Source organism: Gopherus evgoodei, chromosome 7 (assembly GCF_007399415.2).
Source record: "Gopherus evgoodei ecotype Sinaloan lineage chromosome 7, rGopEvg1_v1.p, whole genome shotgun sequence".
NCBI lineage: Eukaryota > Metazoa > Chordata > Testudines > Testudinidae > Gopherus > Gopherus evgoodei.
Window position 1 is genome coordinate 23,089,511 of NC_044328.1, and position 16,462 is coordinate 23,105,972.

General features: G+C 40.3%; 1 protein-coding gene across 2 annotated transcripts in view; it reads right to left on the reverse strand.

The window, feature by feature from the left end:
* Positions 1 to 16,462, reverse strand: part of ADAM12 (ADAM metallopeptidase domain 12) — a 328,083-nt gene that overhangs the window by 234,876 nt on the left and 76,745 nt on the right. For both annotated transcript variants that reach the window (XM_030570288.1, XM_030570289.1), the window contains exon 3: positions 6,394 to 6,467. In XM_030570288.1, the coding sequence (XP_030426148.1) occupies positions 6,394 to 6,467 (74 nt within the window). The remainder of the gene's footprint in view (positions 1 to 6,393; positions 6,468 to 16,462) is intronic.

A 16,462-nucleotide genomic window follows, 5' to 3' on the forward strand; every position in this document is an offset into this window, starting at 1 on the left:
GCATCTGAAATCATTTCTTGAAATACAACTCTAGCTTTGGAAAATCTCTAGTTTTCAGTAAATGGGTTTTAATATGAAGGCTACTCAGAGCAGCTATTTCTGCTAAGTCTGGAAAACTGTACCCAGTTTTTGCATAACCCAATGCAGAACTTATGTCATTTAGGTTTTTGCCCCGATTCCCCAAGGGATAACATATTTTACATGAAACAATCGGCAGTAACGTTACAGAGCATGCATGTCAGGACTTTGTCATCATTTTAATTAAGGACAAATTGTAAAGGTATTTGTACTTAGCATTCCACTTTATCTCAAGCACACTGACAATGTTTTTTTCGAACACTCATCTTTGTAAGAGGCAGTTTGTGTTTCATATATTAAACTCCATTCTCCAAAAGGTTAATTTTGGTACTTTCTATTTTGTGTTTCTTTAGTGCCTCTCAGCTGAGGATTTCAAAAGGCTTTATACAAATTAATCAATTAAGCCTCAATGCCTGTGTGAAGCAAGTGGCTTTATCTCCATATTGCAAATGGAAAACAGAGAGGATACGTGATTTAATCACCATCAGAGCGAGTGAGTCTGTGGCACAGATGGGAATAGAATCCACCCAACTCCCAGTCCCCAGCAGCTATAATCACTAGGGGCCATATCATGCCCTCCATATTCACAAGTAGAGGTTACATGAATACAGCCTGGAGGAGAGTGGAAAGGAACAGTGCTGCTGCACTGAATTGTTCTCCACCTCCTATTGTGAGCCCGCAGAAACCCTTCTACTGGAGTAGGGCTGTGCTGCTAGAAAGGGGATGGAAGGAGTCAAGAGCACTATGTCCCACAAACCCATATACCTCGGGGATGACTAGGTTTCAGTCCTGCAGGTTGAAATTCCCTTTCACGGAGATCCCAGAGCAGTGAAGGATTTCTTAGCAGCATAGCTTGTGAAGAAGCTGTGCTGTCAAGGACCTGGAAAGCATGTGGTGGGGGAAGGAGGGAAGACAGACTATGTTTTGCCTTTGTGGACCTCAGGGGAGATTTAGGAGATGAAATCCCAACCAACTATGTGGAGATGGGGGGGGACACTCTTCCTCACAAAATAATTCTAATAGAAATAATCTGCCTAGGGAATGATCAGGCCCTAGTTAAGCATCCTGCCTATTCTATTCTTTTCTTCTGAAGGCTTCTTTTCATGAATTTGAGAACCTAGCCACAATGACCTCCCAAAATTCTTGGAAACAAAGGTAAGCATGGTGCTGCTTCTAAACAATACAAATTTCAGGAGCATGTGTTACATTCTCTCCAACCATTCTCGTACCCCATCATTCTATAGCTACATATTACAACACAGGACCTGCCTCTACATACACCACTGACACCACTATAATGGAGCCACTGATTTCTGTGGGAAAAGCATCAAGTCCTTAGATTCTGAACTCTGTGAAGCACAGATTATTTCTTCTTATATATCTGCATAATGCCATGCACGTCAACAGTAATTATGAATACCACACAGATATTCATCCAATACACCCTGTGAAGCAACATACACAAAAATGGTGTTCACCAATAATGTACCTTAACGAAGTCATTGATGTTGCTGTGCTAATTTTGCTGTTGGATTCTTAACTTTTTCATTTCCTGAATTTGAGTAAAAAAATCTTAAATTAAATGGAAAAAAAATCCTTAAGACTAAATTTTGTCTTAAAAAGTAAGTCAATAGCACCAACCAGAAAGAAGGAAGAAGTGACTCTTGCAAGATCTATGGCCAGCTGTTTATGTGATCTGGTGTCTGTCAACAGCTTAGTATTTTACAAATTCCAGAAGTGAGGATAATAAGTAATATTTATTTATTGTATTGCAAAACGTGCCCGGATAGTCAGTGGAGGCTAGGAACTCATTGTGCTGGTGTTGTACAAACATGTACTAAAAAACACATTCCAGTCCTGAAAAAGGAATACTGATTCTCAGAAATATTCAGAACATCCTTAAGATAAATATAGAACCAATTATCGCCCAATTGGCTAATGATTTGGGAAAATGGGGATCGTTAATCCTCAGTGTGTGGGGTAAAATTAATACACTGAAAATGAATGTCCTTCCCAGAATTTTGTATGTTTGGAGGAGTCTCTCTATTTCTATTCCTCAATGTTATTTTAAGAAATTCAATAATATTTTCAGAATGTTCCTTTAGGGTGCAGATAAGAAACCTAGACTGCCTCTCAACAAAGTACAGTTCCCCTTATCTCTGGGCAGATATTGTTTTCCAACTTGGACAATTATCATATCTCCCTTTTGTTAAATCAGACATCTTTATGGGTGTTAGATATGACCCCAGAGACCCCACCTTAGGTTCAGACACTGAGAACTGGTACACCCTCTCCCTGTTTCAGGTATTGTAGGATCAAATTATTATAGATTTGATGATTCCAGAGGTCCCACAATAATGGCTGTGAGACAAGCCTGGTCAAACTTGGCAAGGCAATTTGTTCCTATCCAGTCTTCCCTGTAGAGATTGTTCTATGGAGCAATCCTATCCTTAAAATCTGTGGCAAAACCGGTGGTAGGATTTGATGGACAGAGGCATTATGACAGTGTCACAGTTAATTGACAATTGTAAATTTAAAACCATTTGTAGATCATCAGCAACAATTTGGCTTGCTCTGCTCTGGAGCATGGAAATATCTCCAGTTAAAGCTTTTACTTATGAATGTATTTGGACCAGACTCATTAAGAGCTCCAGAACTACTTATTTTGGAGGAAACTTCTTGATTTACTCAGCCAGTGGTATCCTTCTATAATTTTCTGGCCCAAAATTTTCTGCCGAAGATTGATAATTTGAGAGTTGTTCAGAATAGAGATTTGGATGGACAACTATCTCCGACCCAAGGGAATACAATTGTATCTAATGTTAAAAAAGTAACTTTAGACCTGAGGCTACGGCTTATTAATAAAAAAATACTTGTTCAAACATACTGATTGATCCCCAAATAGGCTAATGGTAATGGACTCATAAATGCTGACCACTGCTGATGTCACATTAGCTCATGTCAAAAACAGATAGTTAAGGGTTAATGCCTCTTTTACCTGTAAAGGGTTAAGAAGTTCACCTAGCCTAGCTGACACCTAACCAGAGGAACCAATGGGGGGACAGGATGTTTCAAACGGAAGGAGGGAAGTTTCCTTTGTTTAAACAGTTTCAGTTTCAGCCGGAGTGAAAAAGATCAAGGAACCAGCCTCTTATTAGAGTAGTAAGTTTTAGAAAGGAATAAATAGGTTTATGTTTATTTTCTTTTGTGACTTGTTTTGGTGCCATTAAGGGAATTATCAAATTGGGTATTCTTGTGTGTATTAAGATTTTTGCCCAGGGGAACATCCTGTGTTTTCGATCTATTGTCTGTAAGATTAGCTGATATGCTGTCCCCCAGAGTTTTTTCTTTCTTTCTTTTACCTTTCTTTTCTTTAATTAAAAGCCTTCTTTTTTAAGAACCTGATTGATTTTTTCCCTGTTTTTTTTTAGATCCAAGGGAATTGGATCTGGACTCATCAGGGATTGGTGGGGGGGAAAAGGGAGGGGGAAGGAGTAATTCTTCCTTGTTTTTGAGATCCAAGGGAATTGGATCTGGACTCACCAGGAAATTGTTGGAGAAGTCTCTCAAGGCTACCCAGGGAGGGGAAGGTTTTGGGGGGAAAGGGAGTGACCCAAGTACTCAGAAATTCTGGATGGTGGCAGCGAGACCAGATCAAAGCTGGTAACTAAGCTTAGAAGTGTCCATGCAGGTCCCCACATCTGTACCCTAAAGTTCAGAGTGGGGTTGAGACCTATGACAGCTCATGTTTTTGGAATGCCCCTGTATCAAGAATTTTGGTAAGAGGTGGGGAGGAGGACCAATTTGATACTGGATGCTAAACTGAAGCCCTCCCACTTACATTTCATTTTGGGATACCTCCTTGACACCTGGAGATTATCTGACAAGGCACTGTGGTTCCAATGTGCAGCTTTGGTCACTATTTAATTTATCCTGCAAAAATGGAAAAGTCAATCCTCACCAAATACTGATGTCAGCCATATCACTGAGCCAGGCCTCGCAGCAAGCAAATGACTGGCATTCCACAAAAAAGGAGTGCCCCAAAATGCAAAGCAATTAGGGATGACTTTTTAGAAGTCTAGGATTAACATAGACCCTGAAGATAGGTACACTACTTCTCCTCTCTTCCCTTTACCCTAACCTTCTTTATTTACATTGTGTATTATGATGAATCTGGTATATTTCTTCTGTTTAGAAAAATGAATAAAATAAACATTAAAAAAAATAATATTTTGGTCCTGAAGAACTTATTGGACAGGTAAGTAAAGATAATTTGTAAATAAAGGATTTTTTAAAAAAGTAAACCCCTGTAAAAATTGATGCATATCATCATTTCTGTTAGTCAAGCAGATACTTGAGTTCTCACATTAGCTGATTTGCAGTCCTTTCAAGTGGTTTTTATCTCTTAAAGTCAACACAACTTACAGTCCTGAAGACATCTAAATCCAATTGTTGACTACAGGTAAAACAGGATTTAATATGTATACTAATGTCAATATTAGTGGTTTTACATTCTTTTAAATCTTTGATAGAGAATATGATTAGCTTACTCAATTGTGGCATATTCTACATTCAGAAAACTAGGTATCCCCTTTCTCAAAAGTTAAAAGAATATAGAACTAATAGCATACTTACTAAGCAAATTCAGTCTTCTTTTAGCTGCAATGAACAATTGGAACTGAATAATCTTAGAATGTGCAATCTGCCTCTTGTTTCAGACAGAGGAAATGAACTACTAAGAAGCACTGAAAATCAACGACCATTGTGATATGGGTATAACACCGACTGGGAGTGTGCAGTGGACACTGTGCCACAGAGGGATGATATTCAGGTCATCCAACTGACTGGTAATAAAAATCATTATTCCTGGTTTTACCATGAAATAGGTGTCCTCACTGAGGTCCATGCTGACTTGTCACCGGCTTGAGCGCAGCACGTTTCATACTGTGGACATTTGCTTTCATCTCCCACTCTACGCCCCTCCCCACCAAAGTTTATACAGTACAACCATTGTATGTCTGTGCTTGCAGCTTCTCTGTTAGATGAAAAGAAGTGTTTATTGCTACAGTTCACCAGCTAGAAAACCTGCAGAAAATCCTTTTCGGTATTCTGTAGTTTTAAGAAAATGATCACAGAATGCGTCTGACCCTGGATCTGCAATGTAACACAAACTGTATAGTATTTTGTTTGAGACACATAGAACATTTTCTGTTCACTTGGTTGGTTCCACCTCTGTCTGCTTCCCAGAATGTAGTTGGTACTGTTGGCATGAGAACTTAGGCCTAAAGAGGAAGGATGACCCCTTGGTTAAGGCAAAGGAATAAAACTTGGGTGATCTGTGCTCAGTTACTGGCTCTGACACAGACTTCCTCAGTGACCCTGGGCAAGCCACTTAATTTCTGTGTACCTCTGTTCCTCAGCCCTTGTCTGTCTTGTCTAATTGGCCCATAAATTCTTCATGACAGGAACCTTGTTTCTATGTGTATGTATAGTGCCTAGTACCAGGGGGCCTTGACCTCAGTTTCATAATAATGGACCGAACTAGCGATATCAAAGAGAAACACATAGCTCTGTCCTGTCTACTTATGGGCATTTCATACAGAACCAGCAAGTGCAGGTGAAATGTGCACAAAACACAGTCCGTGTGGCTGGTAAGTGCAGATTAGAGAGAAAAGGGTTGAATAGGAATTGTTCACCTCCCCCATAGAGGCTCTACTGCATGAACATCACAAAGCTGGGGCTTTGCAGTTTGGGAGTATCATCTTACCAGGGATGGTGGGACCAAGACAGATGGTAACTGCTTTATGAGGCATCATCTCACCTCCCCCTCCAAGAAGCCCATGGAACCTCCACTGAAAATTCCAGCAGGGGATTAATACTGACTGACTCATGCTCTGTATCTCAGGGGCACAGTGTGTGTGCAGAGGCAGTCAGCCAATGGCAGCAGGGGGTATCAGGGAAGAACAGACCCTCCAGGAAGATGCTCCAGGACCCACAGGGTTTCCCTCAATATGTAAACAGAGGAAGTTGCCACAGGAAAAACAAAAGGCTGATAACAAGGAAAACACTGAGAGGAAATGGTTTTCTTTTCAATGTCATATATAGAGATACTGGATTCTTACAATACAGTAACCAGAATTATAAGAGCCAAAATACAAACTGGAATGAAACACTATTGGCAGGAGTTTGTTTCCATAAGCACTAGGAAGTAGACTTTCCCACAGATCCAAACATTACACACTCCATCAGTTTTAAGACTATAATCCCTCCACTAGCACCTCCTGTGTGCAAGGAATATGAATTAGATCTACTTACTCATTTCTCTCCAGACTGATGACTAGTCGCTTACTTTCAGTTTGTATTAGAAACTTCATCAGTGCTGGGTGACTCTGAAAAACGAAAAAGATGACAACTAAGTTCAATGCCAATAATATTCTCTTAGGGACTGATGCTGCAATGTGCTAAGCACCCAAATCCTGCTGTATACAATGGCAACTCAGGGAACCTGACACGATAGGGCCCTTATTCCTTGAAGGGAGAACATAACGTTGAGAGAACATTAACTCTTTGCAATGCAACATCTCATAAGCCATATTTCTCTGTTAATAAAGAGAGAGAACGGCAGTTTGGGAATCAGCAAGGTATCACACTTGCTTCACAAAGACAGATGAAAGAGTCTATACACGGTAAGCAATTACATCACATGTACTCTTCCTGAGATCAGACTGTGGCAGGAATATAGCTCTGATTCAGTTTGTAAGACAGAACCACAGCAGTACATTGCAGATCAGTTCCTGGAGGCCTTCTGGAATGTCCCCAATACAATTCTGAAACAATCTTTTTCTTCTCCAAATGCTGGTGTAACATCTTGCCACAAACGCCTCACGAAAGCTCTTGCCCACTGTTGCGTTTTTAAATGAGCTGAATCAGCCTTAGGCTTTGTGGGGCAGTTTGCAATTAAGATGTTTATAGTCACATCTAGTTTCCTCCTCACCTGTAACCAAATCTGCGGTGCTGAGATTGGGGAGTCAGTTATATGACTCCAGTCAAAATATTCATGTACTTGAAGCTTGTGCTTAAGTACTTTGCTGAATCAGGGCCTACAGCATAGACCCCCTGGGTAGCAGAGACCTGTGATCATCATTGGAACTTTGGTGGGAAAGGCAGCACTGCTGAATTAATTTATTTTTCCCTAGGAATAATTGTAAATTTTAACTGGTATTTTTATAAACTTACTGTAAAACAAAACAAAACCCAAACAAAAAAAACCCAAACCCTAACCTCTCCCTCCCAAGGTTTTTAACTTAAAAAACAAAACAAAACAAAAAAAACCCACCACCACTACTGCCATTCCAGACAGAGTGATCAGAAATAAAGAAAATAATCACAACAATCTCTGTGAAAACAGACAAACTATTTGATCTCTCTAGATCATAGTTAGAGCATCATTGAGATGGAGATGTCAACTGGAGAACAGCGCCAACAAATTAAAAATCCTATTCAGGACTTCTAAATTTTATTTCCAGCTCTGACAAAATTTCTGTGAGATACTGGGCAAGATATTCAATTCTCTGTTCCCCAGTTTCCCAATAATAATTCTTCCCTATATCAAGGAGGTATGAGGCTCCATTCATTAAATAAGAGATCCTCAGAGAGAAGGTTAAAGGCCTGAAACAAACTATTGTAAGATTCTAGGAGTGTGGAGGAGTAGGCATTAAAACACTACCGTAACATTGCACTCTGTGGTTTTATGAAAATATTCTAATGAGTGTGAATATAAAGTAACTGGAATATGCTTCATGCAAAAGGTCTCTTGTAAGGTATCATTACAAAGCTTATAATCTACTGAGCGTGATCATCCTATTTGTAGAAATGTATCATTCTTGTATCTGAAACTAGAAATATGAAATATAACTCTGAGGTCCTACTGTAATTATGCAAAGTGTGGGCAATTAATGGTGGCTTGGAATCTTGATGGCTCCCATTAACCAGGATAATTGGTTGTAAATGGCTCTGTTTACTTGTAAGTCTTCCTGTATACCTGTGTGCTGGCTGCAGTCATGAGAAATCCCCTAGGGCTTGGCTACACTTGCAGCTGCAGAGTGCTTTAAGTTAAACCCACCTTTGTAGAGCACACTAGGGAAAGTGCTGCCGTCTGTCCACACTGAGAGCTGAAAGCATACTGACATGGCCACATTTGCAGCACTTGCAGCTGTGTTGGGAGCGGTGCATTATGGGCAGCTATCCCAGCGTTCAAGTGGCTGCAACGTGCTTTTCAAATGGGGGTGGGTGGAGTGTGACAGGGAGTGTGGGGGGAGAGAGAGTGGAGTTTTGGGGTGCTGAGAGTGTGTCAGCACACTATCTTGTAAGTTCAGACCCCTCTCCATCCTCCACCTCTCTCTCACTCAAAGCAAACATTAGCTGTTTGGTTTTTTTTTCCCCTCGGAGCAGCCAGCACTCCGAAAGAGAGCCCTCCCGCCTCTCTCTCTCTGAGGTCTTGGCTACACTCACACTTTATAGAGCTGCAACTGGGGTGTGAAAAAACACCCCCCTGAGCGCTGAAAGATACAGCGCTGTAAAGCGTCAGTGTAATCAGGGCAGCAGCGCTGGGAGCGCGGCTCCCAGCGCTGCATGCTACACCCGTAAGGGATGTGGTTTACATGCAGCGCTGGGAGAGCTCTCTCCCAGCGCTGCCGCTCTGACTACACTCACACTTCAAAGCGCTGGGACATCTTCAGAGAACTATCCACAATAACTCCAAGATCTTTCTCCTGATTTGTTGTTGCTAAATTAGCCCCCATTGTATTGTATGTATAATTGGGGTTATTTTTTCTAATGTGCACTACTTTACATTTATCCACGTTAAATTTCATTTGTCATTTTGTTGCCCAATCACTTAGCTTTGTGAGATCTTTTTGAAGTTCTTCACAGTCTGCTTTGGTCTTAACTATCTTGAGCAGTTTAGTTTCATCTGCAAACTTTGCCACCTCATTTTTTACCACATCATTTATGAATAAGTTGAATAGGTTTGGTCCGAGGACTGACCCTTGGGGAACACCACTAGTTACCCCTCTCCATTCTGAGATTTTACCAATTATTCCTACCCTTTGTTCCCTCTCTTTTAACCAGTTCTCAATCCATGAAAGGATCTTCCCTCTTATCCCATGACAACTTAATTTACGTCTCAGCCTTTGGTGAGGGACCTTGTCAAAGGCTTTCTGGAAATCTAAGTATACTGGATCCCCCTTGTCCACATGTTTGTTGACCCCTTCAAAGAACTCTGGAACCACTTAAATCCAACTTTTTATACTTAATAAAAATCACTTCTTGCTTATTAATTGACCCAGAGCAAACAGCTGTGCATCTCTATCAGTGTTATAGAAGGCAGACAATTTATGAGTTTACCCTGTATAAGCTTTATACAGAGTAAAACTGATTTATTTGGGGTTTGGATCCCACGGGAACTGGGTGTCTGGGTGCTAGAGATGTCCCAAGATGTCAGGGAAAACTGGCTCAGAGGTAGTCTCAGCACATCAGGTGGAAGTCTCAAGGGGGTCTCTGTGACCCAATCCATCACAACTACTTTGCCTAGTGAGTCAATAACCATCCAGTAATTCTTGAATACTGCACTTGAATGCTGAATTACAGTTTACATGTGCAAAGTCAGTCCTAATACAAAGCCCACATTTATATTAAGGACCATGTGATCATCTTGCTTGGGGGGAGCGTTGCCTACTGATCAGGGGATTAGGCCCTATGATATGCAGAGAAGGGTTTTGGTAGAGGAACCCAGGCCCTGCCACTCCACCAGGCTCCGGCCCAGGGTCCTGTGAGGGCGACCAAAGGGACTGACAGCTAGAAGTGCCTTAAGGCTGCCCTCCCTTGGCCACTTCCTACAACCCACCTAATGTCCAAAGTTTACAGCCTGTAACAGGAAGGTGTGAAGGGGATCAGCTTATCGCTGGGCGCCTCTTCGCAGTTGGTGGTGGTGTGGCAGCTCTCTCTCTTGGGGTGGCCACGTCTGTTCTAAGACTCTCCCCATCCAGGGTAGTCCATATACAAAACAAGGGAAACTAACACAAACAAACAGAGCCAGTATGCAAGAGAAGGAAATGCCTCCCTTTCAGGGTATAACGGAAGCAGGTCCTCCCTTCCCTCAGCCCTTTCCTCAGAAGCTGCCAGGTAGTGGTCCTTCCTCTTCCCTTGTCTGCCTGCAAGTGAGCTGTTCTGCTCCCTTCTACCTCCTCCTCCAGTCTGTGCATCTCTTACACGTGTAGTGGGGCAGAGCTGGCTAAGTCCAGAGCAGTTCCTTAACCCCTTGTTGCCAAGTGTCAGATTGGTATATCCATCAAAGACCACTGATGCTCAGTTTGCACCTTAACAAATAAGCTTCATTGAAATGTTAGACAATACTTTCTTGTTTTGAAATTCTGTTTCTAGTTTAAGAAAGTCATAAGAACATAAGAACAGCCATACTGGGTCAGACCAAAGGTCAATCTAGCCCAGTATCCTGTCTACCAACAGTGGCCAATGCCAGGTGCCCCAGAAGGAGAACCTAACAGGCAATGATCAAGTGATCTCTCTCCTGCCATCCATCTCCACCCTCTGACAAACAGAGGCTAGGGACACCATTCCTCATCCATCCTGGCTAATAGCCATTAATGGACTTCACCACCATGAATTTATCCGGTTCTCTTTTAAACACTGTTATAGTCCCAGCCTTCACAACCTCCTCAGGCAAGAAGTTCCACGAGTTGACTGTGTGCTGTGTGAAGAAGAACTTCCTTTTATTTGTTTTAAACCTGCTGCCCATTAATTTCATTTGGTGGCCCCTAGTTCTTGTATTATGGGAATAAGTAAATAACTTTTCTTTATCTACTTTCTCCACCACACTCATGATTTTATATATCTCTATCATATCCCTCCTTAGTCTCCTCTTTTCCAAGCTGAAAAGTCCTAGCTTCTTTAATCTCTTCTCATATGAGACCTAACCCCTAATCATTTTAGATGCCCTTCTCTGAACCTTTTCTAGTGCCAATATATCTTTTTTTGAGACGAGGAAACCACATCTGTATGCGGTATTCAAGATGTGGGCATACCATTGATTTATATAAGGGCAATAATATATTCTCCATCTTATTCTCTATCCCCTTTTTAATGATTCCTAACATCTTGTTTGCTTTTTTGACTGCCTCTGCACACTGCATGAACATCTTCAGAGAACTATCCACAATAACTCCAAGATCTTTCTCCTGATTTGTTGTTGCTAAGTTAGCACCCATCATATTGTATGTATAATTGGGGTTATTTTTTCTAATGTGCACTACTTTACATTTATCCACGTTAAATTTCATTTGCCATTTTGTTGCCCAATCACTTAGCTTTGTGAGATCTTTTTGAAGTTCTTCACAGTCTGCTTTGGTCTTAACTATCTTGAGCAGTTTAGTTTCATCTGCAAACTTTGCCACCTCACTGTTTACCCCTTTCTCCAGATCATTTATGAATAAATTGAATAGGACTGGTTCTAGGTGTGACCCTTGGGGAACACCACTAGTTACCCCTCTCCATTCTGAGAATTTACCATTAATTCCTACCCTTTGTTCTCTGTCTTTTAACCAGTTCTCAATCCATGAAAGGATCTTCCCTCTTATCCCATGACAACTTAATTTACGTCTCAGCCTTTGGTGAGGGACCTTGTCAAAGGCTTTCTGGAAATCTAAGTATTCTGGATCCCCCTTGTCCACATGTTTGTTGACCCCTTCAAAGAACTCTAATAGATTAGTAAGACATGATTTCCCTTTACAGAAACTATGTTGACTTTTGCCCAACAATTTATGTTTTTTTATGTGTCTGACAATTTTATTCTTTACTATTGTTTCGACTAATTTGGCCGGTACTGATGTTAGACTTACCGGTCTGTAATTGCCGGGATTACCTCTAGAGCCCTTTTTAAATATTAGTGTTACATTAGCTATCTTCCAGTCACTGGGTACAGAAGCCGATTTAAAGGACAGGTTACAAATCATAGTTAATGGTTCCGCAACTTCACATTTGAGTCTTTCAGAACTCTTGGGTGAATGCCATCCGGTCCCGGTGATTTGTTTAGAAATGTTAAGTTTATCAATTAATTCCAAAACCTCCTCTAGTAACACTTCAGTGTGTGACAGTTCCTCAGATTTCTCACCTACAAAAGCTGGCTCAGGTTTGGGAATCTCCCTAACATCCTCAGCCGTGAAGACTTAAGCAAAGAATCCATTTAGTTTCTCTGCAATGACTTTATTGTCTTTAAGCGCTCCTTTTGTATCTCAATCATCCAACCCCACTGGTTGTTTAGCAGGCTTCCTGCTTCTGATGTACTTAAACATTTTGTTATTACCTTTGGAGCTTTTGGCTAATTGTTCTTCAAACTCCTTTTTGGATTTCCTATTACATTTTTACACTTAATTTGGCAGTGTTGATGCTCCTTTCTATTTACCTCACTAGGATTTGACTCCTACTTTTTAAAAGATTTCTTTTTATCTCTCACTGCTTCTTTTACATGGTTAAGCCAAGCCACGGTGGCTCTTTTTTAGTTCTTTTACTGTGTTTCTTAATTTGGGGTATACATTTAAGTTGGGCCTCTATTATGGTGTATTTAAAAAGCATCCATGCAACTTGCAGGGATTTCCACTTTAGTCACTGTATCTTTTAATTTCTGTTTAATTAAGCCCCTCATTTTTGCATAGTTCACCTTTTTGAAATTAAATGCCAGTGTTGGGCTGTTGAGATGTTCTTTCCACCACAGAGATGTTAAATGTTATTATATTATGGTCACTATTTCCAAACAGTCCTCTTATAGTTACCTCAGAGGATCACCTGCACATTTAATTTACGTTTTGAAAAACTAAATTTAGGTCAATCAGAGCTGAAACATTTGAATTTCAGTGATTTAGCATTTAACTGATTTAAAAAAAAAATGCTTCCAAATTTCTGATTTATTCACTAAAGAGTCTGTACTACCTCAGACTGACTGAATGACACGTCTTTTAAATATAAGTATTTATAAGTGATTTAGAAAATCACAACCCTTTATTAAAATTGAAATCATTATGGCAAGATTGCTCTGTGTGTGTGCGAATGTGGGCGATTGAGGCGGAATTCCAAATTCACTATATTAAAAACTTGGCAAAACTCCAACTCTCTTAAACACACCATTAAATACAGACTAGACTTTTAAAGAGAGATGGTCACTTCCATCTTAAATCATTTGTTTCATACGTCACTAGTGCAGATTTACGTGCAGCTTCTTCCCCCCCTTGCAAAACAGTAACAATATTAAAATACTGTGTCCCAGTGTACTTTTCAATAAATAGATCCCTCTACAACAGTGGTTCTCAACCAGGGATCCAGGGCCCCCTGGGGGGCTGCGAGTAGGTTTCAGGGGGTCTGCCAAGTATGGCTGGCATTAGACTCGCTAGGGCCCAGGGCAGAAAGCCAAAGTCCCGCCACACAAGACTGCAGCCAGGGGCCCCGAGCCCCACCACCCAGGGCCTGAGCAACTTAGCTTTGCAATGTCCCCTATGGTGTGCGGGGTCCTGGGCAATTGCCCTCCTATACCCTAATGCCATCCCTGGTTTTCATATGCAGAAAAACAGTTGTCGTGGCACAGCTGGGCCATGGAGTTTTTATAGCATGTCGGGGGAGCCTCAGAAAGAAAAAGGTTGAGAACTCCTGCTCTACAATACCAAATAAATGCTTCTGACTGCAGCCTTGGCATTCAGACACATGGGAGTCATTTATTTGCATGAATATTTAGAGGGAATTTTGATTACCACTTTAATATTAGTGCACTGATTCCAAAGCCCAGGAGATATGCACACCATAGAATTTAAGAGGACAAAACAGAATTAACTATAACGTTACACAGTAAGGAATTAAGATATTGCAGCAGCATAATGGGTTCTCCTAGCCTTAAAGCCTTTTAGTTAATATGTAAATTATGGATATGTTTATTCGTGAGTTCATAACAAAATTTCATTGACAGTCAATTAACACTACCAGGCTGTGATATAAAAAACGATGAACATACCATCAAAAGATAAAACTGTCACTCTTCAAAAGGTGCACAGGTAATTTAAATAATAGTTCATCCAGAACACTGAGTCCTTTTGTCACTGCTAATGAAGGATAGTCCAGTGGTTTGGATTCTAGCCTAGACCATGGAGGATCTGAGTTCTATTCCCTCCTTCTCCTCTATAGACTTCCTAAGAGACTTATAGCCTTGCTCCTGATGGGGATAATAGCACTTCCCTATCTCACAGGGATGTTGAGAGGATAACTACACTGGAGATTGTGAGGTGCTCTGATATTGTGATAACAGAGGCCATATAAACACCTTACATAGATATATTTCAAATGTGCAAAAGAATTAGGGATTATTCTGAAGAAGGTGGGTTTTAATGTATAAACCTCTGAAATATGCTCAACATTATTATTTCATAGGAAGTTATGTTAATGTTCCTCCATTTGTTTTTGCAAGTCTTTCAAAACTGTATGTTTCTTGCAAAAGCATAATAATTTCCACTTTGAGATAACTTTTTGAAAATGCATTGCAAGATTCAATAGAAATCCCACTCGCGATAAACGCTGATGTCAGTTATATGGTTTATATTTTCTGCTTAGAATAACCAACAAAAAAAACCCACCACATCATTGTGGTATGTAAAAAGTGTTATGCACAGTCTCTTTTAGAAAGAACCAAAAAAAATTTGCAGTCATTTGTTGTAAGACAAGCAAAAAATAATGAGGAATATAGACCATCAATTTCCATGCTGACACCACTTATTCCATGTGCAAGATCCTTCAATATTACAAAATGTGAAACTAAAATACTTTTATTAAAACAACACACTACAGACGTGCCAAGTCTATAACTGCTTTTTCAAGTAGCCTATTGCTTTCTGACCTATTTTATCGGGATATCCCATCAATCCACTGCTTTTTTCCAGTACGCAACTAGTACCCATGAGACCAGAGAATGGTTTGTGCATTAAGAAACAGCTCTGACCCTAAGACATTTAAAGTAGTCTGTTGTTTTCCTCACTTCTCTCCTAATTCAGAGTACTTAAATTAATTTCATTATGCACTCTCACATGACATAATTATAAGGCACATACTTCTCTTAGCTTGTACTTGAATTAAAAAAAAATGTGCAAATTTACAGTCAACTGTTTTGTTTTCGTTTTTGGTGTTTGTTTTTTTCTGTAGGTTTGAATTAGGATTAGTGCAATTTATTTAGTAATCTGAGAACAAAAAATATTGAAACACTGAATAAATAGTACACAATTTTAATTAGACCCTCAGTTGAGGCCAAGCAGGAATTACTCTGACAAATCCCATGAAAAATAAATAAAACAAATAATGGACAATTTAAATCATCTCTTGTGAATGAGATGCTAGGCCACTGTTGACAGAAACAGACCAAAAGAGAAAAAGATATGACATATCCAAGAGCCAACTGGCAGGGAAGAAACCCTCTCATTTCTTATAAAGGAACTAGAATCATTATGCATGTCTACCTGATGAGTAGAGTAGGCAATGACTTTTAGATTTATTGCTCGTCTGGAATATGAATGATTGAGAAATACAAGTGCAATACTATGCCAAATGAAAATGTAAGTTGACTAGGAAACATCATTTGTTCCATAAAAAAATCCTGGCTTCAAAAATTGCATGCTCCTGATTGGCTAAGAGCAGCTGCAACTTGTGATGATAGCCATCATTGGCTGGAACTGTTTATGTAAACAACTACTTCCTGGTCTGGACTTATTCCCTGGCACTGAAGCTGCTTTCAGGAGAGCTCTCCTGTGATCGTTCTGCACTTAACTTTCATCTTCAGATTTAAATTGAAAACTGCAGGCAGAAGAATTTTGAAGTAAAACAATTAATTAAATATTGCTTTTAGAAATCACTATGAAGTTAAAAAAGAATCACAGGAAAGCTCTCCAGGCCTTATGTTGTGAGAAAGCTCACAGCTCAGGGTCAGAACCAAGGGCTATGGCTTTCTGATTTTTGCTCTGAGTAACAACACAAGTGGCCTCAGTTTCAGGGCCAGGACTCTAGATCATTTCCCAACAAGACATCTACTGGTATTGGGGTGAAAAGTTAGACGACAGCAAGGATAGTCTTGTGGCTAAAGCATTAGATGGGTTTTCAGGAGACGCACGTTCAGAGCCCATCTCACACAGAATGTCTGCGGCCAAGTTGAGATAACACATTTAGGGTACACCTATACTGCAGCTGGGAGCAAGCCTCTAGTCTGGGTAGACTCCCGGATGCTGTGGAGACATATCCTATAAGTACAGTAGTTAGCACAATGTATCCCCTATTTTGACTGGGATGTCTA